This window comes from Budorcas taxicolor, chromosome 11 (assembly GCF_023091745.1).
Source record: "Budorcas taxicolor isolate Tak-1 chromosome 11, Takin1.1, whole genome shotgun sequence".
In the NCBI taxonomy this organism is placed as follows: domain Eukaryota; kingdom Metazoa; phylum Chordata; class Mammalia; order Artiodactyla; family Bovidae; genus Budorcas; species Budorcas taxicolor.
The window spans coordinates 55,225,061-55,252,998 of NC_068920.1; the positions used below are offsets into that span (position 1 = coordinate 55,225,061).

Here is a 27,938-nt window from a genome sequence, read left to right on the forward strand (position 1 = left end):
TAAAGCTGAAACTCCAGTACTTTGGCCACCTCATGCAAAGAGTTTACTCACTAGAAAAGACTCTGATGCTAGGAGGGATTGAGGGTAGGAGGAAAAAGGAGATGACAGAGGATGAGATGGCTGGATGGCATCACCGATTCGATGGACGTGAGTGTGAGTGAACTCCGGGAGTTGGTGATGGACAGGGAGGCCTGGCTTGCTGCGATTCATGGGGTTGCAAAGAGTCAGACACGACTGAGCGACTGAACTGAACTCAGAACCAGACATTCTGGAATGCCAAGTCAAGTGGGCCTTAGGAAGCATCATTACAAACAAAGCTAGAGGAGGTGAAGGAATTCTAGCTGAGCTACTTCAAATCCCAAAGGATGATGCTGTTGAAGTGCTGCACTCAATATGCTAGTAAATTTGGAAAACTCAGCAGTGGCCATAGGACTGAGAAAAGTCAGTTTTCATTCCAATCACAAAGAAGGGTGATGCCAAAGAATGTACTGACTAGCATACAGCTCACATGCTAGCCAAGTTTTATATATATATATATATATATATATACATATAGCACCACATGATTCCTGGTTGGTTCAATCATCCATAGATTCACATTCATGGATACAGAGGAACCACAAACACAAAGGGCAGACTATAAATTACACTTGGATTTTCAACTGTGGGGAAGGTTATGCCCATAACTCCAGTGTTGTACAAGGGTAAACTGTAACACCATAACCAAGGGATCAAGGTTAACATACCAATGATCAGACATGTGGATGGTATTTACTCTGATATAATGAGAAGGACGGAGAAGGCAATGGCACCCCACTCCAGTACTCTTGCCTGGAAAATCCCATGAGCAGAGAAGCCTGGTGGGCTGCAGTCCATGGGGTCGCTGAGTCGGACACAACTGAATGACTTCACTTTCACTTTTCACTTTCATCCATTGGAGAAGGAAATGGCAACCCACTCCAGTGTTCTTGCCTGGAGAATCCCAGGGACGGGGGAACCTGGTGGGCTGCTGTCTATGGGGTCGCACAGAGTCGGATACAACTGAAAAGATTTAGCAGCAGCAATGAGAAGGACACTCACCTCTGTGTTATCCTGCTCCACCACCCCCGAAATAATTCCAGTCTAATCAGACAAACGTGAACTGACTGACATTCTAACAGAAACCCTAACCAATGCTCTGTAAAACTGTTATAAAAAGTAAGAAAAGACTAATAAATCATCACAGATAAGAGGAGACTAAGGAGACATGATAAGAAAAAAAAAAAAAGGAATGCAGTGTGTTCTGGATTGGATCCTGGAACAAAATAAGGACCTTCATGGAAAACTAATGAGATCCAAATAAAATATGGAGTTCAGATTAATGTACAGGAATTTGACAATACCGATTTCTTAGTTTTGACAAATTCATCATAGTAACATCATGAGAAACTTGGTAAGGTGTATAAGGAAACCTCACTGTACTATTTATCTATAACTTTCTGTAAATATAAAAGTACTCCAAACTAAAAAATTTCTTTAACAAGCCCCAGAAGTTTTTGTTGTTGTTGTTAGAAAATTTCATGCTGATACTAAACCTTATGTGAAGTTTATATGAACCTCAATTATTTATTACAATTTTTAAAAGAAAAACAGATTTAGAGACTTAAACTACCTAATTTCAAGACTTATTCTGGGCTTCCCTGGTGGCTCAGACCAGAAAGAATCCACCTGTAATACAGGAGACATGGGTTTGATCCCTGGGTTGGGAAGATCTCCTGGAGGAGGACATGGCAACCCCCTCCAGTATTCTTGCCTGGAGAATCCCCAGGGACAGAAGAGCCTGGGGATCACAGAAGAGTCCATGGGGTCACAAAGAGTCAGACACCACTGAAGTGACTTAGCACACACATAGATGAGTAAAACAGAATCAAGAGTTCAAAAGTCAGTTAACACATATATTGATCAATTGATACTTAGCAAAAATGCTCATGCAATTCAATGGAAAATGAAAACCTTGCAATAAATGGCGCTGTAATGACCAGACCTCCAGGGATAAAAGGGAAGAAAAGAACTTTAACTTTTATATCACACAGGAATTAAAATAATCAAGATGGATCATAGAACTAAATTTGTAAACTCATTTCAGTTCAGTAGCTCAGTCATGTCCAACTCTTTGAGGCCCCATGGACGGCAGCACACCAGGCTTCCCTGTCTATCACCAACTCCCAGATCTTACTCAAACTCATGTCCACTGAGTCGGTGATGCCATCCAACCATCTCATTCTCTGTTGTCCCCTTCTCCTCCCACCTCCAACCTTTCCCAGCATCAGGGTCTTTTCCAGTGAGTCAGTTCTTTGCATCAGATGGCCAAAGTATCGGAGTTTCAGCTTCAGCATCAATCCTCCTAGTGAATATTCAGGACTGATTTCCTTTAGGATGGATTGGTTGGATCTCCTTGCAGTCCAAGCAACTCTCAAGAGTCTTCTCCAACATCACAGTTCAAAAGCATCAGTTCTTCAGTGCTCAGCTTTCTTTAGAGTCCAATTCTCACATCCGTACATGACTACTGGAAAAACCATAGCCTTGACTAGACAGACCTTTGTTGGCTAAGTAATGTCTCTGCTTTTTAATATGCTGTCTAGGTTGGTCATAGCTTTTCTTCCAAGGAGCAAGTGTCTTTTAATTTCATGGCTACAGTCACCATCTGCAGTGCTTGTGGAGCCCAAGAAAATAAAGTCTGTCACTGTTTCCATTGTTTTCCCATTTATTTGCCAGGAAGCAATGGAACCAGATGCCATGATCTTAGTTTTCTGAATGTTGAGTTTTAAGCCAACTTTTTCACTCTCCTCTTTCACTTTCATCAAGAGGCTCTTTAGTTCTTCTTCACTTTCTGCCATAAGGGTGGTGTCATCTGATATCTGAGGTTATTGATATTTCTCCCAGCAATCTTAATTCCAGCTTGTCCTTCATCCAGCCTGGCATTTCACATGAAGTACTCTGTATGTAAGTTAAATAAGAAGGGTGACAATACACAGCCTTGACGAACTCCTTTCCCAATTTGGAACCAGTCTGTTGTTCCATGTTCAGTTCTAATTGTTGCTTCTTGACCTGCATACAGATTTCTCAGGAGGCAGGTCAGGTGGTCTGGTATTCCCATCTCTTTAAAATTTTTCCAGTTTGTTGTGGTCTACACAGTCAAAGGCTTTGGCATAGTCAATAAAGCAGAAGTAGATGTTTCTCTGGAACTCTCTTGCTTTTTCAATGTTACAGTGGATGTTAGCAATTTGATCTCTGGTCTCTGCCTTTTCTAAATCCAACTTGAACATCTGGAAGTTCATGGTTCTTGTACTGTTGAAGCCTGGCTTAGAGAATTTTGAGCATGATTTTGCTAGCGTGTGAGATGAGTACAATGGTGTGATAGTTTGAGCAGTCTTTGGCATTGCCTTGCTTTGGGACTGAAATGAAAACTGACCTTTTCCCATCCTGTGGCCACTGCTAGGTTTTCCAGATTTGCTGGCATATTGAGTGTAGCACTTTCACAGCATCATCTTTTAGAATTTGAAATAGCTCAACTGGAATTCTATCACCTCCACTAGCTTTGTTCATAGTGATGCTTCCTAAGGCCCATTTGACTGTATTCCAGGATGTCTGGCTCTAGGTGAGTGATCACACCATTTGTAAGCTATGGTGGTACAATCTTAGAAACTATGATAACTTATATATGCATTTAAGACATTTGAAAATATTTTCTTTTAGAAGGAAAGAGAAAATTTCTGACCTTAAGTTAGGTAAAGATTCTTAAATACAACATGAAGACATAAGCAAAAAGAAATTCTAAGAAGCTAGACTTCATCCGGATTAAAAACTTCTTCCCACTGAATAACACAATTAAGAAAATGAAAGGCAATCTGAAGGTCAGGAGATGATATTCACAAATACATGTCTGATAAAAAAGACCTATTGTACAAAGAACTCTTGCAACTCATTAACAAGAAAACAACCCAAAGTGTTTTTTTAAATTGTCAAATGTTTTGAATAGACACTTCACAAAAGAAGATATACAAATGGCCAAGAAACCCATAAAAAGATGCCAACCCTGTCAGTCATCAGAAAAATGCAAACTAAAACCATATGAGATACAATTATGTACCAAATAAAAGAGCTAAAATACCAAATACTAAGTGTTGGCAGGATGTGGTAAAAGTAGAATTCTCTTGAATTGCTAATGGTAATAGGGAATAACACAATCACTTTGGAAAATAGTTTGGGATATTCTTAAGAAGTTAAATATACACTCACCATGCTGCTGCTGCTGCTAAGTCGCTTCAGTCGTGTCCGACTCTGTGCTACCCCATAGACGGCAGCCCATCAGGCTCCCCCATCCCTGGGATTCTCCAGGCAAAAACACTGGAGTGGGTTGCCATTTCCTTCTCCAATGCCGGAAAGTCAAAAGTGAAAGTGAAGTCGCTCAGTTGTGTCCGATTCTTAGCAATCCGATGGACTGCAGCCCACCAGGCTCCTCCATCCATGGGATTCTCCAGGCAAGAGTACTGGAGTGGGGTGCCACTGCCTTCTCCAATACAATGCAGCAATTCTAGTAGGTATCAACCCAAGAGAAATGAAACCATGTCCAATCTAGATGTGTATAAGCATATTCATATCAACATTATTCATAAATGCCAAATATGGGAAACAATTCAAATGTTCATCAGCTGATAAATGAAGAAACCAACTGTCTATATCCATACCACTAAATATGGTGTGTGTGTGTGTGTTGTGTCATTCAGTCAGATTCAATTGTTTGAGACCCCATGGACTGCAGCCAACCAGGCTCCTCTGTCCATGGAATTTTTCCAGGCAAGAAATACTGGAGTGGGTTGCCATTTCCTCCTCCAAGGATCTTCCTGACCCAGGGGTTGAACCCCCGTCTCCTGCATCTCCTGCATTGGCGGGCACATTCTTTATCACTGCACCACATGGGAAGCCTTAAATATTATATGATTATATTTAATTGACATTGTAAGAAGCAAAACTATAGTGGCAGAAAGCATAGTCCACATGAATGCATGTGACAATTCCTTTGAATGAATGAATGAGTCAATTTATCAATCTCCATCCCTCCCTCTCCCTCACCCTTTCCCTCACCAACACCTCTTTACCCCCTCTATATAAAATATATATAACATACATGAAAACATAAATATGTATTTTGATATATGAATATACATTTATATATTGACACATATATTATAAACAATATAAACACACATACATATGCCCTATTGATATTGTTTCTTTAGAGCAACCATGACCAATACACAACCAAATGCAACGCACAGATATTGATTGTATCAAGTGTAAAAATAGCTATTTAGGATACTCTTTTTAAACAATTAGAAAATTTGAATATTAGAAAATAGTATTATATTGACATTAAATCTCTTGGACATCATGATGGAATTAAAATATTCTTAGGAGGTACAGGCTTCCCTGGTGGTTCAGATGGTAAAAAATCTGCCCACAATGTGGGAGACCTGGGTTCAGTCCCTGGGTTGGGAAGATCCCCTGAAGAAGGGAATAGTTACCCAGTCCAATATTCTGGCCTGGAGAATTCCACGGACAGAGAAGCCTGGCAGGCTATACAGTCTATGGGGTCACAAAGAGTCGGACACAACTGAGTGACTTTCATTTAGGAGATATAACCTGAAGTGTTTAGGAGAGAAATGCACGGAATCTAATTTACTTTCCAGTGGCTCAACAAAAAAACAAATTTTAGAAATAGATACTCATATATTTATGTGGTTCAATTTTCTGTATGACTGAAAAATTCCAAAACAAAAAGCTGGGTGGGAGGAAGAAAACAGATTTTAATAAGGTCAGAAAAAATTAGGTATGATTCATTATTCAAACATTCTGAAAAGGAAATATAAACTGCAGACTATTCAGACAAAAGAATATTATTAAGCACTAAAAACAAATGAATTATCAAGTCATGAAAAGACACTAAGGAGTCTTAAACACATATTACTAAGTAAAAGAAGCCAATCTGAGAAGACTACACACAATATAATTCTAACTCTATGACATTCTGGAAAGGAAAATCTTTGGGGACAGTAAAAAGATTAGTGGTTGCCAGAGGCTAGGGGAAGGGGAAGATAAGTAGAGAACAGAGAATTTTTAGGGCGGTAAAGTTATTCTGTTTGAGACCGTAGTGGTGGATACGTTATTATACATTTGACCACACCCACAGAATGTACAATATCAAGCATGAACACCAATGTAAACTATGGACTTTGAGTGATGGGATGTGTAAATGTAAGTTCATCAATTGTTAAAAAAAAAAAAAATGTGCCACTCTTGTATGAGAAGTCAATTCTGGGGAAATCTATAGCAGGAGGGGACAAGAGGTATATGGAAACATTTAGTACTTTCTGATCAGTTTTGCTGTGAGCCTAAAATGTCTCTAAGAAATAAAGTCTATCTTTTTAATTAAATAGACTTTTAGAAAAATGTGAATGATTCTAGTAAAAAATTTCAAACAGACAAGAAGAAATTAACCTAACTATATTAGAAGATCCACACTAACTAGAAAATTCAGGATATAACCAAAGTTAAATATTAAGGGTAGCATGGACCTAGCAAGAAAGTAAATATCAAGAGTGAACTAACTTAAAAATGTTAAACATAATTATATTCTCCAGATATTTCATTATCAAAAATATAGGGAAATGGAAACACATGTCCATGCAAAAATTTGTACATAAATGTTGATAAAACACTATTTATAAGAGCCTAAAATTACAACTCAAATGTCTATGAACTGATAAATGAATAATATCCATACATTCAAACAATTAAATATTATCAGCAATGAAAAGAAATAAAGTACTAATACAGGGCAAAACATCGAAGAATCTCACAAATGTTAGGATAGGCCAAGAGATGAACCACAAAAGACCACGTGGTTTATATGAAATGTCCATATGGGCAAATTCATGTGGAAAGGAAGTAGGTGAGAGGTAGAGTATGTCGTTGTTGTTCAGTCACTAAGTTGTGTCCGACTCTTTGCAACTCCATGGACTGCAGCATGACAGGCTTCTCTGTCCTTCACCATCTCCTGGAGCTTGTTCAAACTCATGCCCATTGAGTCAGTGATGCCATCCAACCATCTCATCCTCTGTCACCCTCTTCTCCTCTTGCCTTCAATCATTCCCAGCATCAGGGTCTTTTCCAGTGAATTAGCTCTTCACATTAGGTGGCCAAAGTACTGGAGCTTCAGCTTCAGCACCAGTCCTTCCAATGAATATTCAGGGTTTATTTCCTTTAGGACTGACTGGTTTGTTTTTCTTGTGTCTAATGGACTCTCAAGAGTCTTCTCCAGCACCACAGTTCGAAAGTATCAATTCTTCCATGCCCAGCCTTCTTTATGGTCCAACTCTCACATCCTTATGTGACTACTGGAAAAACCATAGCTTTGACTATAGGAACTTAGTTGGTAAAGTAATGTCTCTGCTTTTTAATACACTGTCTAGGTCTGTCAAAGCTTTTCTTCCAAGGAGCAAGCATCTTTTAATTTTGTGGCTGCAAACAGCATCCATGTTGATTTTGGAGCCCCATAAAATGAAATCTGACACTGTTTCCATATTTTCCTCATGTACTTGCCATGAAGGGATAGGACTAGAGGCCATGATCTTAGTTTTCTGAATGTTGAGTTTTAAGCCAGTTTTCTCACTCTCCTCTTCCATCTTCATCAAGAGGCTCTTTAGTTCTTCTTCACTTTCTGCCATTAAAGTGGTATCATCTGCTTATCTGAGATTATTGATATTTCTACTGGAAATCATGATTCCAGCTTGTGATTCATCCACTTCTGCATTTCGCATGATATACTCTGCATATAAGTTAATTAAGCAGGGTGACAATATACAGCCTTGACATACTCCTTTCCTAATTTTGAACCATTGCTCCATGTCAGGTTCTAACTGTTGCTTCTTGTCCTGCATACAGATTTCTCAGGAGGCAGGTAGTCCCAGTTCATTAAGAATATTCCAGAGTTTGTTGTGATCCACATAGTCAAAGTCTTTAGTGTAGTCAATGAAGCAGAAGTAGATGTTTTTCTGGAATTCTCTTGCTTTTTCTATGTATATGTTGGCAATTTGATCTCTGTTTCCTCTGCCTTTTCTACATCAGCTTATACATCTGTAAGTTCTCCATTCATGTACTGTTAAAGCCTAGCTTGAAGGATTTTGAGCATAATCTTGCTGGCATGTGAGATGAGTGCAACTCTACAGTAATTTGAACATTGTTTGGCATTGCCTTTATTTGGGATTGGAATGAAAACTGACCTTTTCGAGTCCTGTGGCCACTGCTGTGAAAGTGTTAGTTGCACAGTCATGTCTGACTCTTTGTGACCCTAGGCCTGTAGCCCACCAGGCTTCTCTGTCCATGGGATTTCCCAGGCAAGAATACTAGAGCAGGGTGGCCACTGCTGAGTTTTCCAAATTTGCTGGCATAATGAGAGCAGCTCATTAACAGCATCAACTTTAAGGATTTTAAATAGATCAATTGGAATTCCATAACCGCTATTAGCTTTGTTTGTAGTAATGCTTCCTAAGGCTTACTTGCCTGCACAGTCCAGGATATCTGACTCTAGGTGAGTGACCACACCATCATAGTTATCTGAGTCACTAAGAGCTTTTCTGTACAGCTCTACTGTGTATTCTTGCCACCTCTTCTTAATATCTTCTGCTTCTGTTAGGTCCCTACCATTTCTGTCCTTTATTGATCCCATATTTGCATGAAATGTTCCCTCGGTATCTCCAAGTTTCTTAAAAAGATCTCTAGTCTTTCTCATTCTATTTTTTTCTTCTTTAATTGCATTGTTCCCTTGAGAAGGCTTTCTCACCTCTACTAAAACTTGCTATTCTCTGGAACTCTGCATTCAGTTAAGTATATCTTTCCCTTTCTCCTTTGCCTTTCACTTCTCTTCTTCTCTCAGCTATTTGTAAAGCCTTCTCAGACAACCACTTTGCCTTCTTGCATTTCTTTTTCTTAGAGATGATTTTGGTCACCACCTCCTATACAATGTTATGAACCTCTGTCCATAATTCTTCAGGCACTCTGTCTAACAGATCTAGTCCCTTGAATCTATTTGTTACCTTCACTGTATAATCATAAGGGATTTGATTTAGGTCATACCTGAATGGCTTAGTGGTTTTCCCTAAGCCATTGGTTTTCAATTTGAGCCTGAATTTTGCAATTGGGAGCTGATGATGTGAGCCACAGCCAGCTCCAGGTCTTATTTTTGCTGACTGTATAGAGCTTCTCCATCTTCAACTGTAAAGAAGATAATCTGATTTCAGTACTGACTACGGTGATGTCAGTACACTACCAGATGGTGATGTCCATGTGTAGAGTCAGAGTGATTGCCAGTGGGTTTCTTTTTGAGGTGATGAAAATGTTCTAAAATTAAACTGTAGTGTTGATTGAGTAACTTTGTAGATATACTGCTGCTACTGCTAAGTTGCTTCAGTTGTGACCAACTCTGTGTGACCCCACAGACAGCAGCCCACCAGGCTCCACTGTCCCTGGGATTCTCCAGGCAAGAACACTGGAGTGGGTTGCCATTTCCTTCTCCAATGCATGAAAGTGAAAAGTGAAAGTGAAGTCATTCAGTCGTGTCTGACTCCTAGCAACCCCATGGACTGCAGCCCACCAGGCTCCTCCATCCATGGGATTCTCCAGGCAAGAGTACTGGAGTGGGGTGCCATTGACTTCTCCGTAGATATACTAGAAACCATTGATTTTATACATCAAATGAGTAAATGTATGATATGTGACTTATTCATCAATAAGCTGTTAAAAAGAGTAAACTGAAGTTTACAATTGTGGGTATATACATGTGAATGTATCACCTAGATTAATATCAGAAAGGGCAAGGAAGTAGAAAAAGAACAAACTTAGCCCAAGTTAGCAGAAGGAAAGTGAAAGTGAAAGTTGCTCAGTTGTGTCTGACTCTTTGTGACCCCGTGGACTATACAGTCCATGGAATTCTCCAGGCCAGAACACTGGAGTGGTATCTGTTCCCTTCTCCAGGGGATCTTCCCAACCCAGGAACTGAGCTAGGGTCTCCTGCATTGCAGGTGAATTCTTTACCAACTGAGATAACAGGGAAGCCTAGCAGAAGGAAGGAAATAATTAATTAGAAGAAAAATAAATGAAGCAGAGAATAGGAAAACAATAGTAATTTTTTTAAAAAGACAAAGCTAGAGTTTGGATTTTTTTTTAAATAAAAAGAATAACTCCTTATGAGACTAATTAAGAAAAAAATAATAATAGCCAAGACTCAAAATCAGAAATAAAAAGGGAAAAGTTACAATTGACTCAAAATAAATTTTTTAAAGGGTCAAACTCTTATGAATAATTATATGGACAAACTAGAAAAAAAGAGAAATTCCTACAATCTACCAAGACTGAATAAACAGAAAGCCTGAATAGACCAATGACAAATAAAGAAGACTATATAAAGAAGAGTTGACTCATTGGAAAAGACTCTGATACTGGGAGGAATTGGGGGCCGGAGGAGAAGGGGACAACAGAGGATGAGATGGCTGGATGGCATCACTGACTCGACGGACGTGAGTCTGAGTGAACTCCGGGAGTTGGTGATGGACAGGGAGGCCTGGCGTGCTGTGATTCATGGGGTTGTGAAGAGTTGGACATGACTGAGCAACTGAACTGAACTGAGCTGATATAAGCAATCAAAAGCCTTCCAATAAAGAAAGTCCCAGGAACAGATGACTTCACAGATAAATTTTCAAAATACTTAAAGAAGAATTAATACCAATCCACCTTACAGCCTTCCAAGAAAAAGAAGACAGAACACTTCCAAACTTATTAGACCAGTATCAAATAAAGCCCAAGAAAACACTACAAGAAAAGAAAACTACAGACCAATATCCTTCATGATCATGCATGCAAAAAGTCTCAACAAATATTAGCAAACTGAATTCAACAGTGCATTGGAAGGTCACACCAATATCCTTCATGATCATGCATGCAAAAAATCTCAACAAATATTAGGAAACTGAGTTCAACAGTGCATCAGAAGGATCATACATCATGATTAAGTGGGACTTATCTCTGGAATGCAAAGATGGTTCAGTATGGATATACCACATTGATAGAATGAAGATAAAAATCACATGATCATCTCAATAACTGCAGAAAAAGCATTTGATGAAGTTCAACACCATTTTATGACAAAAATTCTCAACAAATTACAAGAAACTTACCTCAACACAATAAAGACCATAGATGTATGAAAAGCCCACAGATAATATCATATTCAATGGTAAAGAGGTGAAGATTTTTCCCCTAAGATCAAGAACAAGGCAAGGATGCCCACATCTACCACTTCTATTCAACATAGTACTGACAGTACTAGTCAGAGCAGTAATGCAAGAAAAAGAAATTAAAAAATATCTAAATTGGAAAGGAAAAAGTAAAACTCTCTGTTTGTAGATAATATGATCTTGCATAAGGAAAACACTAAAGACTACATAAAATAATGCTAAAACTAACAAATGCAATAAAGTTGCAGCATACAAAATCAACATATAGAAATAAGTGAATGTTATACAATAACAATGAACCATCTACAAAGAAAATTAAGAAAAGAATCCTAAAATTGCATCAAAAATCATAAAATGCTTAGGAATAATCTAAGCCAAGGAAGTGACAGACTTGAATGCTGAAAATGATAAAATATTGATGAAAGAAATTAAAGACATTAATTAATAAATGAAAAAGCTTTCCTAGCTCACGGATTGGAATACTTTATATTGTTAAAATGTTTATTCAACCCCAAATGATCTATACATTCAATGCAATCCCTACCAAAACCCTAATGGCATTTTTATATATAAACAGCAAAAACAATCCTAATATTCATATAACCAAAAGCACAGATGACAAAAGCAAAAGTAGAGAACTGGGATTTTATCAGACTTAAAAGCTTCTGCACAACAAAGGAAATCATCAACAAGATGAAAAGAAAAGGCATACTATGGAATGGAAGAAAATATTTGCAAGTCACATATCTGATAAAGAGTTAATATAAAAAATATATAAGAAACTCCTACAACTCAATAGAAAAAAAATCATAACCAATTTAAAAACAAGCAAAGGAACTGAGTAATCACTTCTCCAAGAAGACACACAAATGACCAACAAGTAAATGAAAAGGTACTCAGCATCACTAATCATCAAGAAAATGCAAATCAAAACTACAATGAGATATCACCTCTTATTAGTTGGCGTTATTATAAATACACACACACACACACACACACACACACACACAAAAGTGCTGGCAAGAATTTGGAAAAACTGGAACCCTTGTACACTATTATAGGGATGTAAATTGGTACACCCACTATAGAAAAAAATGTGGAGGTTCCTCAAAAAATTAATAAAACTGTATATTATCCAGCAATATCACTTCTGCATATATAACAAAAAGAATGAAAACCTTGAAGAGATATCCAAACTACTGGGTTGACTGCAGCATTATTCACAATAGCCAAGACATGGAAGAAACTTAATGTCCATCGACAGATGAATGACTTTAAAGTGTGATATAGATAAACACACACACACACACACACATACACAGGGGAATATTTTTCAACCTAAAAAGGAAATAAATCTTTCCATTTTCAACAACACGGATAACCTGGAGGACATACACTAGTGAAATAAGCCATATGTAAAATGATAACCATTACACGGTGTTACTTTCATGAGGAACCTAAAATGGTCAAATTCACAGAAGCAGAGAATAGAATGGTTTTTGTCAGGGGCTGGGGAAAGGGAAACAAGGAAGTATTGGTCAAAGAATACAAAGATTCAATTATGCAAAATGAATAAGTCCTAGAAATCTACTGTACAATACAGCTTAGGGCCTACAGATAACAATACTGCTTTGTAAACTTTAAAATTTGCTATGAGGGTAGATCTTATATTGTGCTCATATTACAAAAAATAATAAACAACAATAAAAGGGAAGGAAGGAAATTTTTGGAGGTGACAGATATGTTTATACCGTCAATTGTGGTGAGGGTACACTGTACATACTTATGTGCAAACTCTCCAAGTTGTATTATAAGAATCTGTGTTCTCTAAAAACATCAAAAGACTAGATTATAAAACCCATGAGAGTTTTGTTCTCTTCTGTATGTCTAGTACCTACAAAGTATAAATAAATACTTGCTTAATCAATAACAAATAGGAAATAAAACACAAAACTAGTCAAATATAATTAATAATACATGATTGAACTCTTGAAAACAGAGCCCCGTACTGTACATTCAGGAAGCACTATCTGTAATCTTTAAGGACTCACTTGACATTTGGAGAACTTCCATAAATTTAAGTGAAAAAATGGACAGTGTTTCCAAAGGAAAAGAAAACACCTATAGATCAAGAAAATCTGAACTGAATTATTGAGCAAGTGAGGCCTTCAAAGTTGTGACCATTAGGAAACGTGATGACATCTCTAATCTAATGCTTGACCAAGTGGTCTTGCTGGCTGATGGATTTACACAAATTCTCTCCTAGGGATCAAAACAAACACACAGCAGAATAATGACGTGGACTGTTGGCTTATTCCAGATATATTGACTTGAATATATATACGTCCCTGATGTCCTTTTATTTAATAGGTCACACTATAGAAAGACTGTTTCTGTTTGATAATTGACCCAGAAAAACTTATTTATGTAGAATAAGATGGTGTTCACCCATCATCATAGGAGCATGTGCCTTTGAGTTTTTTCAGGATTGATGAGTCATTGGCATGTTCCCATTCTTCTTACTCTAATTCTCACATATTCGTATCACACAAGTTATCAGGATTAAGGTTAAAATTGTTAGGGTTGAGGATTCATTCCCCTACTCTCTGAAAAAAAAGTCAAATCCCTTGGAAAACACAGCTAAGTACCTGTGACTCAGATCCACTAAACAAACCTATCTGAATGGCTCATTGAAGAAGCTTCTAATATCCTGGGATTTTATTTCCAACACATAAGAATTCATGATATATTCAAAATAAATTGATTATGATCTTTAAATTACAACTTTTAGTTCATTCATTTTATACCAATGTCATATGTAAACAAAAGTCTAGTATCTGTACATTTTTCTCATAATCACTCACTAGTTACAGAAATCTTTTTTGGTAAATACCTTGTAACCAGGGCTACCCATTAATCCATCCTTTCCATGTCTTCCAGGTTCTCCCTGAAAAATAAGTACAAGTATTTTAATATATTTTTGCACTAATGTTTCTTTTTTTAATTTATTTATTTTAATTGGAGGTTAATTACTTTACAATATTGTATTGGTTTTGTTTCTTTTTTTAAAAGAAGACAGTACAGGATAAATTTTATTTAATGTAAAATACTTAAGAAAATTTTCTGTCAAACTCACAGCACGTCCAGGAAGGCCAGGAAAGCCAGCACTTCCCTTTTCACCTTTTGCGCCCTGTTTTTAAAAACAAACAAAAACAATCCTTACAAGAAGGTTTTTAAATTCCAAGTCAAACTTAAATAGGAAAGAAAGATAATTTCCTCATGGACTGATAGAATTTGTGGAACCACAGCTTGTATCGGCCCTGCAGCTTTTGGCAAAGCATTATTTTACCAGGACACAATATGACATTGAGAATAAGGTGGATGAAAAATTATTAAAAGCATCTAAACACAGAAACCACATCTATGCAGAATTAAAAAGAAATGTGCATCTTAAATATAGAGAGAACATAATCTCCCTTTAATGAGAAAAAATAAGATTCTCAAAGGACACACTGTTAAACAGCTACTACTTCCAAGTAATCTCTATCTATAAATATTTTGTTAAGTTCAGAAGGGTCAATAACACAAAGTATTCTTATAGAAAATCAAGTATAACAGTGAATAGTCATTTTTCCATTATTTCGTTGTTCTGAATAAACCCCACAGAGAAAGGTGAAAAAGCTAATTGCCAGAAGAGTGGACTGGGACTGAAATTTCAATTTTCTATTTCCATTATATTAAAAGTTCAATATGAAACTCTGTTTTGGGATCTAAACTTCCCTTTTTGCCATAAAATCCAGGTGATCCTTTTTCTCCTTTGGGGCCCATTTCACCCTAAAAGACAAAATATAAATCCTGAATTTTAGAGAAGTATTTAGTATTTCTCTTATAGATTAAAGAAAAACACCAATTATACACAATGGAGTTTAATATGCTAACATCAAAACAAAATAGAAATAAAATTATTTAAAGTTTATTTACAAAAGTTTTCTATCCCAGGCTTTATAAAGCAAAAGCAAGGAAAAGTGAGGGCATTTGTTACTCTAATAGGGCTTTATAAAGATTAAGAGAATTTCTATATAATCAGTTACTCATCAATTTTTAAATACTATAAGATTTATGGCTGAAAATTTTAAAGGAAATTTGTAAAAGCTTTATGTAAACTATGTATTAATCTTAACCTAGTCATTTAATATATGAGCACTTATTGATAGCACATTTATAACATAGGGTGCTTTCAATTTGAAGTAAAGTGAAACATTGCTTAATTTTATAAAGAACAGATTTCTTCAACCTTTGATCCTGGTATTCCATGAAGCCCAGGAAAACCAGGAAGTCCACGGTCACCCTAAAAATAAAACAAATTAATTAAAGAAAACACATTTCAGCCTAAAAATATCAATATATACTCTTCCACCTCATTCTTGACAAAATCTATTGGAAACAAATCTGCAAACAGTTAAATATACATCTGCACTTAAACCCTGTCCCTATAAAAGACTAATCCTCTTTTAGCAGAGTTTCATTTATGATCAGAGAAGGAGAATATGAGAGGCCAGGGGAATCTCATCAATAGTTCTTACCCCACCCTTAGAGAGCAGTCATCCATTCTAAAAACACTTAGGCTCTTATGTGGCAAGACCTAGGAGTTAATGGAAATGGCCGAGGGCTAACACTCTGCTGAGAGGGCCGTCCTCTGAGGTCCCAGCTCAGTGCAGATAGACTTGAGATGAAAGTCTGGGATTCTGTGGAGGATTTTTCTCCTATTGTTGATCTCAGTAAATTGTTCATGGTAGGTGTCTATCCACATGTGTCTCTGAAGAGGGAAGGATCTACATGATCTCCAGAAGAGGAGAGATGGAGAAAATCACAACAGTGTGATATTCGGTGGACTTAATTTTCATACTTATTTCTGTGAGACTTAGTGCTGTTGTCTTAGGTTCAAAAATCTTAATTGTCAAGACACAGTTTCAAGAGAAGCCCAATGGCTCACTCAGCAAGATTTAGGTTAATTCACATTTATTTAGGCAAATTAAGACACTGCATACAAAAAATTTATGATTTCCTTAGCTGTCTGGCAGAGAGAGAAGAGGATGTGACCAGTTATCTATGATAGATGTAATTCTTAAAAATCTCAATTTTAATGAAGGTTGTTTCTTCACACATTTTAAAGAGTTTACAGTTATTCAAGGCATAGAACCCTTGAAAGGCAACTCTTTCTACCCTAAATTCCAAGTCACCAAATCACATGGTTACCTACTACCCCACTTTTCAGTTTCGAGCATAAAGTTAAAGGTGAGAGAACTACCTGTCTGAATTGAGACAAGAGTTGAAGGTCAGGTAGACAAAGATACACTCTTGATAAGATGGAATTTAGCTGAGTAATCAGTACTTAATAAAAGTACAAAAAGAAGGGTAAACTGAACTCACTTTAAGGATGAACCTAGTTTCACCTAAGAATTCCGTTCTCTGACTACTTATAGAAGACACCATCTTCAAACTGGTGATATTTTCCTGGAGATAAGATAAACCAACCTCAGAGGAAGTAAGAAGACCAGGAAAATTAACCCACACTAGAACCAAGAAAACATGAAATCTGAACAAAACTACCCTCATGTGATAAGCAAGATTTTTAATAAAATTAAAAGGCACAGCATCCATATTAATATCCAGCAATGAAGGCGGGGGGGGGCAGAGAAAGAGTAAAATGTTTGGAGACTACTAAGGCAATATCTACAAAATACTAAACACAAGACAGTGCAAGTCAGACCCAATACACTCAGCCAAGGAGTGTCCAAGGCTTAAAAGTAATAGGCAGCAAAGAAGTTGTAAAAGTAAGCCAGTGTCTACCTACAATGGTTCTATAATGTGAAAGACAAATGCTGCTGTGTTTGCCATTGAGCAGTTGAGTCATCAGTTACTGCAGGAAAGGTTAGCCTAAGTAATCAGTGTAGCCTGATTAATATAAAAATTTATCTACTAGCAAAAAGAAGCTGCCAAATAATAATATTTAAAAAAATAAATATGGTGGTGGCTCTGAGGCTAGGTACTGGCCAGTGAAAAATAATTTCTGGAGGTTGGAAATACAATGATTCATGTAATGCAGTGAATATTTGGTGAAAACTTTGCTTGTAATAAATTGTAAAGGCAAAGAATGCATCCAAAGAACTTAGCTAAAGAACAAAAAATAAATAAATAAAAGAATGACAGTATCATGAATCAATTGGTATTGGCTACATTTGAAAAGGTAACTATAAAAGAAATCAGTTCAGAAAAGAATCAGCCAGTTTGCAAGTTGCAATTAAAAGAATAGACCAAGTCTAAAAATACTGGGATGGGGAGAATACACCTTTTAACCCCCATCTCTAATAGGCAAATAATGAAATTGGAGAAGGCCTTTAAAAGAAGTTCAGTCAAAACACAGCCTCTGGGAAGGTACAACTCAAGAGTGTGTCCCTAAAAACCATTCTCAGTGCAGTCAGTTCAGTTCAGTACAGTTGCTGATTTGTGTCCAACTCTTTGAGACCCCATGGACTACAGCACACCAGGCCTCCCTGTCCACTGCCAATTCCTGGAGCTTACGCAAACTCATGTCCGTTGAGTCGGTGATGTCATCCAACCATTTCATCCTCTCCTATCCCTTTCTCCTCCTGCCTTCAATGTTTCCCAGCATCAGAGTTTTTCAATGAATCAGTTCTTCACATCAGGTGGCCAAAGTACTGGAGTTTCAGCTTCAGCACCAGCCCTTCCAATGAATATTCAGGACTGATTTCCTTTACGATGGACTGGTTCGATCTCCTTGCAGTCCAAGGGACTCTCAAGAGTCTTCTCCAACACCACAGTTCAAAAACGTCAATTCTTCAGTGCTCAACTTTCTTCACAGTCCAACTCTCACATCCATACATGACTACTGGAAAACCTGCAGCTTTGACAAGATGGACCTTTGTTAGCAAAGTAATGTCTCTGCTTTTTAATATGCTGTCTATGTTGGTCGTAACTTTCCTTCTAAGGAGCGAGCATCTTTTAATTTCATGGCTGCAGTCACCATCTGCAGTGATTTTGGAGCCCCCTCCCAAAAAAAGTCTGCCAATGTTTCCAATGTTTCCCATTGTATTTGCCATGAAGTGATGGGACCAGGTGCAATGAACTTAGCTTTCTGAATGTTGAGCTTGAAGCCAACTTTTTCACTCTCCTCTTTCATTTTCATCAAGAGGTTCTTCAGTTCTTCTTCATTTTCTGCCATAAGGGTGGTATCATCTGCATATCTGAGGTTATTGATATTCCTCACAGCAATCTTGACTCCAGCTTGTCCTTCATCCAGCCCAGTATTTCTCATGATGTATTCTGCATATAAGTTAAATAAGAAGGTGACAATAAACATCCTTGAAGTACTCCTTTCCCTATTTGGAACCAGTCTTGTTCCATGTCCAGTTCTAACTGTTGCTTCTTGACCTGCATACAGATTTCTCAGGAGGCAGGTCAGGTGATCTGGTATTTCTATCTCTTGAAGAATTTTCCAGTTTGTTGTGGTCTGCACAGTCAAAGGCTTTGGCATAGTCAGTAAAGCAGAAATAGATGCTTTTCTGGAACTCTCTTGCTTTTTCGTTTGATCCAATGGATACTGGCAATTTGATCTCTGGTTCCTCTACCTTTTCTAAATCCAGCTTGAACATCTGGAAGTTCACAGTTCACAGACTGTTGAAGCCTGGCTTGGAGAATTTTGAGCATTACTTTGCTAGTGTGTGAGATGAGTGCAATTGTGTCGTAGTTTGAGCATTCTTTGGCATTGCCTTTCTTTGGGATTGGAATGAAAATTGACCTTTTCCAGTCCTGTGGCCACTGCTGAGTTTTCCAAATTTGCTGGCATATTGAGTGTGGCACTTTCAAAGCATCATCCTTTAGGATTTGAAATCACTCACCTGGAATTCCATCACCTCCCCTAGCTTTGTTCGTAGTGATGCTTCCTAAGGCCCACTTGACTTCACACTCCAGGATGTCTGGCTCTAGGTGAGTGATCACACCATCGTGATTATCTGGGTCATGAAGATCTTTTTTGTACAGTTCTTCTGTGTATTCTTGCCACCTCTTCTTAATATCATCTGCTTCTGTTGGGTCCATACCATTTCTGTCCTTTATTGAGTCCATCTTTGCATGAAATGTTCCCTTGGTATCTCTAATTTTCTTTAAGTGATCTCTAGTCTTTCCCATTCTATTGTTTTCCTCTGTTTCTTTGTGTTGATCACTGAGGAAGGCTTTCTTATCTCTCCTTGCTATTCTTTGGAACTCTGCATTCAAATGGGTATATCCTTCCTTTTCTCCTTTATCTCTAGCTTCTCTTCTATCCACAGCTATTTGTAAGACCTCCTCAGACAGCCATTTTGCCTTTTTGCTTTTCTTTTTCTTGGGGATAGTCGTGATCCCTGCCTCCTGTACAATGTCACAAATCTGTCTATAGTTCTTCAGGCACTCTGCCTGTCAAATCTAATCCCTTGACTCTATTTGTCACTTCCACTGTATGATCGTAAGGGATTTGATTTAGGTCATACCTGAATGGTCTAATGGTTTTCCCTTCTTTCTTCAATTTAAGTCTGAATTTGGCAATAAGGAGTTCATGGTCTGTGCCACAGTCAGCTCCCAGTCTTGTTTTTGCTGACTGTATAGAGCCTCTTCAAAGAATATAGAGCTGCAAAGAATATAATCAATCTGATTTTGGTGTTGACCATCTGGTGATGTTCATGTATAGTCTTCTCTTTTGTTGTTGGAAGAGGGTGTTTGCTATGACCAGTGTGTTCTCTTGGCAAAACTCTAGTAGCCTTTGCCCAGCTTTGTGCACACCAGGACCCAGGAGAAATGAGCAGTGACCCCACTGGAGACTGACCCAGACTTGCCCGTGAGTGTCCAGGAGTCTCTGGCAGAGGTGTGGGTTGGCAGTGGCCTGCTGCAGGGCTGGGGGCACTGAGTGTAGCAGTGCATCATTCGTGGGACCTTTTGAAGGAGGTCACCATTATCTTCATTACCTCCACCATAGTTTGTAAATAACAGGGAGGGAACACAGATGTGCCCATCAACAGAAAATTGGATTTAAGATTTACTGAACATGGCCCTGCCCATCAGAACAAGACCTAATTTTCCCCTCAGTCTCTCTCCCATCAGGAAGCTTCCATAAGCCTCTTATCCTTCTCTATCAGAGGGCAGACAGACTGAAAACCACAATCACAGGAAACTAACCACTCTGATCACACGGACCACAGCCTTGTCTAACTCAACGAAACTATGAACCAAGCCATGTAGGGACACCTAAGATGGACGGGTCATGGTGGAGAGTTCTGACAAAATGTGGTCCGCTGGAGAAAAGAATGCCAAACCAATTCAGTATTCTTGCCTTGAGAACCCCATGAACATGAAAAACTATTCTCAAATTCTCTAAATTACTAAAAGTTGCTTCAAAACATTCTCTCAAGCTGGACATGATGGTTTAATAAAAAGAAACTCTACTTATTAGTAACTAACCAATGAATGCATAAAGGGCCATGACTAAGATAAAACTGTGGATGATGCTGCAGGCTGGAATCACAAATCAACACTACAAAATTACAAATAAATATTTGCTGATAAATATTTGCTGTTGAGAGAATTATTCTACCAAAAGAATCATAAATCTGGACTAAAAGAGACCATGACTGTGCAAAACTTTTAAACAAAGTTGCCCTGTATTGCCACTGCTTTTAATGTTTTTCTATCAGTTTTTACCATCCCATAAATTAAGACAAAATATAAAAATAAAAGAGGTAAAACTTGGAAAGAAGAGTAAAAAATATATTTATTTATGATTATATCTCTATTTGCCAATATACCTATTACCTTGAAATAACTGATAAATCAGTTAACTGCTGTTCTAAAAATTAACATACAAAACAGCTTTTATATGTATAAGCAATCACCAAAATAAAAATATATTAAAGAAAATGTTCCACTTATAACAGAACCAAAAGAGACAAAAATTCCTACATATAAATTTAGGTAATGTTGAGAACCAACACAAAATAAAATTATATTATTCCATTGAGTTTTAAGATTGAAATGAAAAAAAAAGGTAAGTCACAGTCCTGAATAGGAAAACTCAATATTGAAGTGATGTTAGTGCCTGTAAAATTAATCCATAAATTCAAAGGAATCCTCATTAAAATAGAAATAGAAACCTCTAAAAAAATTGAAAAAAAAAGATACAGGACTTTATCTGGAAAAATACGCATGTAAGAATAGCCAGGAAAATTTTGATCATAAAGAGTAATGAAGAAGTACTAGGCCTGCCAATATTAAATCACATTATGAAGTGACAATAATTAAACAATTTGGCCATGGAGAAGATGTAGACAGATAAGTGGAACAGAGTGGAAAGCCAAAAACACTGGACCCAAATGAAAATGGAAATTTAGGAACAGTGATGGTTTTTAACATAAATGGAGAAAAAAGTGAAATTTCATAAATACTGTTGCAGCAATTGGCTATTCTTTTAGAAAAATAAAGGTAAAAATATGAATACTCATCTAACTTTACTCCAAATACCAAAAATTTTAAGATTAAAATATAAAATAATAGAAATTTTTAAAATTAAATCATGAGTAATTATATTCAAAATGTTAGAATGCTGAATCTTTCTATATAGATACAAATATAGGAGAAAAGAAGTAAAACTTTACATATATGTACATATACATATATAATATATATACATATTTTAAATTTCTGTATGACTAAAATTCTAAAAAACAAATTAAAACACATAATATAATTCAGGAAATTTATTTTCATAGAATTTTTACATGCATATAAAAATCATTCTTAAAAAAGATGCAGAGTCCAGAAGGAAAAAATTGCATATGAATGAAAATCAAATTGCAGAGAAGTAACATTATTTCCATGATTATACAGTAGAAGTGACAAATAGATTCAAGGGATTAGATCTGATAGAGTGCCTGAAGAACTATGGATGGAGGTTCATGACATTGTACAGGAGGCAGGGATCAAGATCATCCCCAAGAAAAAAATTCAAAAAGGCAAAATGGTTGTCTGAGGAGGCCTTACAAATAGCTGAGAAAAGAAGAGAAGAAAAAGACAAAGGAGAAAAGGAAAGATATACCCATTTGAATGCAGAGTTCCAAAGAATAGCAAGGAGAGATAAGAAAGCATTCCTCAGTGATCAATGCAAAGAAACAGAGGAAAACAATAGAATGGGAAAGACTAGAGAGCTCTTCAAGAAAATTAGAGATACCAAGAGAACATTTCATGCAAAGATGGGCTCAATAAAGGACAGAAATGGTATGGACTTAACAGAAGCAGAAGATATGAAGAAGAGGGGGCAAGAATACACAGAAGAACTGTACAAAAAAGATCTTCATGATTCAGATAACCACAATGCTGTGATCACTCACCTAGAGCCAGACATCATGGAGTGTGAAGTCAAGTGGACCTTAGGAAGCATCACTATGAACAAAGCTAGGGGAGGTGATAGAATTCCAGGTGAGTGATTTCAAATCCTAAGAGATGATGCTTTGAAAGTGCCACACTCAATATGCCAGAAAATTTGGAAAGCTCAGCAGTGGCCACAGGAGTGGAAAATGTCAGTTTACATTCCAGTCCCATAGAAAGGCAATGCCAAAGAATGCTCAAACTACGACACAATTGCACTCATCTCACACACTAGCAAAGTAATGCTCAAAATTCTCCAAGCCAGGCTTCAACAGTACATGAACCATGAACTTCCAGATGATCAACCTGAATTTAGAAAAGGTAAAGGAACCAGAGATCAAATTGCCAACATCCACTGGAATATAGAGAAAGCAATATAGAGTTCCAGAAAAGCATCTATTTCTGCTTTATTGACTATGCCAAAGCCTTTGACTGTGTGGACCACAACAAACTGTGGAAAATTCTTCAAGAGATGGGAATACCAGACCACCTGACCTGCCTCCTGACAAATCTGTATGCAGGTCAAGAAGCAACAGTTAGAACTGGACTGGAACAACAACAAATAGGGAAAGGAGTACATGAAGGCTGTATATGGTCACCCTGCCTATTTAGTTTATATGCAGAGTACAACATGCAGAATGCCGGGCTGGATGAAGCACAAGCTGGAATCAAGGCTTCTGGGAGAAATATCAATAACCTAAGATAGGCAGATGACACCACCCTTATGGGTGAAAGCGAAGAAGAATGAAAGAGCCTCTTGATGAAAATGAAAGAGGAGAGTGAAAAAGTTGGCTTAAAACTCAACATTCAGAAAAGTAAGTTCATGGCATCTGGTCCCATCTCTTCCTGGCAAGTAGGTGGGGAAACATTGGAAACGGTTACAAACTTTATTCTCTTGGGCTCCAAAATCGCTGCAGATGGTGACTGCAGCCATGGAATTAAAAGACACTTGCTCCTTGGAAGAAAAGTTATGACCAACTTAGACAGCATATTAAAAAGCAGAGACATTACTTTGCTGACAAGGTCCGTCTAGTCAGAGCTATGGTTTTTCCAGTAGTCATGTATTGACGTGAGAGTTGGACTGTAAAGAAAGCTGGGCACCGAAGAATCGATACTTTTGAACTGTGGTGGTGGAGAAGACTCTTGAGGGTCCCTTGGACTATAGGGGGATCCAACCAGTCCATCCTAAAGGAAATCAGTCCTGAATATTCACTGGAAGGACTGATGTTGTAACTCCAATACTTTGGCCACCTGATGCAAAGAACTGACTCATTTGAAAAGACCTTGATGCTGGGAAAGATTGAGGGCAGGAGGAGAAGGGGATGACAGAGGATGAGATGATTGGATAGCATCACTGACTCAAATGACGTGAGTTTGAGTAAGCTCTGGGAGTTGGTAATGGACAGGGAGGCGTGGTGTGCTGCAGTCCATGGGCTCACAAGGAGTCAGAAATGACTGAGTGGCTGAACTGAACTAAACTGGATACTATTTCCAAAATCACATGACAGAGTACTTTACCTTACTCACTAAAAATGAATTACAAATCAAACCAGTATCATTTTGAACGTATAGTAATTAAAATCAGAAATTTTAATGAGTATCAGTGCTGAAAAAAGTGTGGGAAAAGATATTTTCCACATACTTGTTGATGGAATACACACTTTCTGGAAGGTAAACAATTTGCATTAAAATTTAGTTATGAATTTAACCCTTTGATTCTCTAATCAATTCCACCTCTGAGAAATTTTCCTATGGATATACTCAGAAAAATTTACTGAGAAATACATACAAAGATGATCATTACAGTCTTGATGATATACCCACACTAAGGAACCACAGCACCCCTAAGTTAGAGGTTTCTTAAGTTGGAAAAAAACAGCTCCTATAAATCTATAGCTGTGATTAACCTTCTTTACAGTTTCACTCACAAAGCCTTTTTGAATTTTCAACTTTCCACTAAACTTCTTGAGTTTTTTCAACTCTCATCTTTGACACATAATGCCAATAATCTCTCTTAGAATAGTTCTTTGTATGGGTCATGTGCTTTATTAGACTCCAATCTCCTTGAGAAAAACATCCATTCTCGATGCACTCCTATTTTGTCTTAGTAGATGTGATCATTATTTAGCAATATTTATATTCTCTCTACTTCTAAGCTTATGGGGGAAATCACACTTGTCTGCCACTTGAAGTTGGTGTGGTTTACAAAATTTGATCTGGCTAAATAATGATGAATGGAAGTGGTTTAAGAACAGCTGTTTGATTCTCCAGGGACCTGGTAGCATAATTTGTTATAATCTAGAGAGTGAAACTTCTGTTAGCCTGAGTCTGCTAAGAACTTAGTTTAATTTAATGAACAATAAATCTTTTGCTTTAAGGCATCAGCATTTGGGATTTGTCTGTCATTGCAGCATAACCTACTCTGTCCTAGCTGATGACTTAATGATGATTCATGATAATTTATTGAATTTATAAAATGCTTCCATTTTCTAAAATACAGTAAATACTCGAGTCCTCCAAGAAAATTCCATTAAAATAATTATTTTGAGGAGTTACACTCTTGGTTTCCACTTAGTTTACAACAGATTAGAATCAAAGAGAATCCAAGATTTGCAGTAAAATAGTTCCATTTTCTCCAGGTTACCTCCAACCCTTTTATGACTGATGAACATGCCTTTGATGAGACTGTCAATCTGATAGGTTGATTGAGAGTCACAGTCTCCAAAGTTAAGCTGAGATGATATCTTTGAGTAATGAGAAAATATGAAAACTAATATTTTAAAACTCTCATTCTTTTAAACTTTCCATGTATCTGTGTTTTTAATGTATATAATCCTTTGTTCAGTAGCACAGTGTATAATTCATACATATACATGGGACTACATGCCCAAAATTTTTTCACTGCGAAGATTTTGCAGTTTAAAAATTTGATGAACTAAGATCTAAAGTAAACAATCCCTTCCTTCTCAAAAGTGATTTTTTTTTTCTTTCTTAAAGCCTTTATTTCTGAGATACGGCAGAAACATCTTACAGGTACACATAGAAAAGTAGGATTATGAATCCACTCGCATGGCACAATCAATGCAAACCATACCCCTCCCCTTCTCCTCAGCTGCACACAGGCCTTTCCATACTGCAACTAATAGAGCAAAAAAGAAATAATCAGAATCTTAAAAAAGATTCTGGTCAAAGCAAAAAAAAAAAAAAGGGTGAAAGGAAAGCCACACTGAGATGAAGACATTTTGTTTCAACCCCTAATTCTTGAGAAAATTCAGGCAGATGACAAGTTTCTCATTTCTCAGTTTCAAACCTGTAAAATAGGGATCATCTAGCTCACAATTACTGTAAAATGGGCAAAGCATGATTTATGCTACTAACCTTATAGGACTTTTTGTGAAGAGGCATGTGATAGAGAATGCGTGTGGATACCATCCACGCAAGTATGTCTAAAAATAAAACAGAAAAACATACACACAACAGTATACCTTCAGGCATCCAAGATAGTATAAGTCTTATACCTCTTCTTGTTTCTTATCCTCTTAGATAAAAGCAGACACCAAGTGTCACATGGGCTCAGACCATAATGATTTACTGGTAGCTGTTTAAATCTACTAGTACATTCCCTCTCTAACAGGGGCATTCCTTTGGGCTTGGGAGTCACCATTGGACTACGCCTTCTGGAGCATCCCTGCCACAGTTTATCAGTGACCACAACACAGAGCACACTCAAGTGAAGACAAGAAATAAGAGTCTGAAATCAAGAAAAGATGAAACATTTTGTAAAAACTCAACAAAAGTTTTAAGCTTCCCAATGATGGCAGAGAAAAAGGAAACAGGACAAGAAGTGGCAGAGCAGCTAAGAAATGAGGCAGGACATAGAATGAACGGTTCTTTATCATGAACTGAAAGGCTGAATCCCCTATAGTGCCCTACAAGGAAAGAGGGTGAAGGATCAGGAAACAATCGAGAGTTTGCAAAAGCATCTGCAGACGTAGGGAAAAACAAAACACACAGGTCAGCACCACATGGACAGATGGAAGGGAAGTTCAGCCAAGCCTGACTCCAGATAAGATTTCTGGAGGGTCCTGCTGCCTTGGAGGAAAAGCTTCTAAGGAAAGGAGGTAGAAGAGAAGGAAACTGTGGTGCCACTTCTGCTCTACAAAGGAGAGAAAGTTTTTCTAAAAAGTCCTTGCTTATAACAACTTCATGATTTCTCCAGATTCAGATGACACAAAATACTGCATTAAGAAAAAAGTGTGTGTAGATATTCAATAATACTTTATGACTTATTCTACGATTTATAACATTTACTTAGGCATGCATACATGCTAAGTCACTTCAGTCATGTCTGACTCTTTGCAACCCTATGGACTGTAGACCACCAGGTTCCATCTGTCCATGGGATTCTCCAGGCAAGAATACTGCAGTGGGTTGCCATGCCCTCCTCCAAGGGATCTTCCCGACCCAGGGATCAAACCCACGTCTCTTACATTAACCTGTATTGGCAAGGGGGTTCTTTATCACTAGCACCACCTGGGAAGCCGCAGCATACAACGATTCCAATATACGCTTATCACTGATGTGTATATATATTTGATACATAAATTGATATTCATATTCATTTATATTTGATAATAATAGAATAGTAAGGTATTATTGGAGGAGAGGAAGGGCATGGGGTTGAAACTGGGACTCCACAGTATCTAGAGAACAGAGAGAGATGACAGCAATTAAATCATGAAAAGGGAACCAGTGAAAGCAAGAGAAAACCTAGGAACATGTGGTCCCAGAAGCCAGGAGAACAATAGTTCCAAAAAGAAGGCAATAGACAGTTGTGTCAAATGCTGCTGAGACACAGATAAAGAGAGATACCTGAAAACAACGACTCCCGGCTTTCAAAGAGAGGGGAAACTAAGGATCTAAACATGAAGCATAAGGTTGGCATGGGCGACCTCCTGGACGGGGTTCAGGAGAGTTTTTGAGTATTTACATTGTGACGGGAAACAGAAAAATAGGGGGCAGCCGAAGGAAGCTTTGGAGTGGATTTACCTTGGTACGTTTCTGATGGGTCATGACTTGGGCAATTGGGAAAATTTAATGAAGAAAGAACAAAGTAGCCATGTGGTCCAGCAACCCTGC

General features: G+C 37.5%; 1 protein-coding gene across 1 annotated transcript in view; it reads right to left on the bottom strand.

Annotated features, from left to right (window-relative positions):
• Positions 1–27,938, bottom strand: part of COL21A1 (collagen type XXI alpha 1 chain) — a 169,406-nt gene that overhangs the window by 60,998 nt on the left and 80,470 nt on the right. The window contains exons 12-15 of the mRNA XM_052648985.1: positions 15,625–15,678; positions 15,113–15,164; positions 14,467–14,522; positions 14,224–14,277 (exon numbers count right to left, since the gene is read on the bottom strand). Coding sequence (XP_052504945.1) covers positions 14,224–14,277; positions 14,467–14,522; positions 15,113–15,164; positions 15,625–15,678 — 216 coding nt within the window. The remainder of the gene's footprint in view (positions 1–14,223; positions 14,278–14,466; positions 14,523–15,112; positions 15,165–15,624; positions 15,679–27,938) is intronic.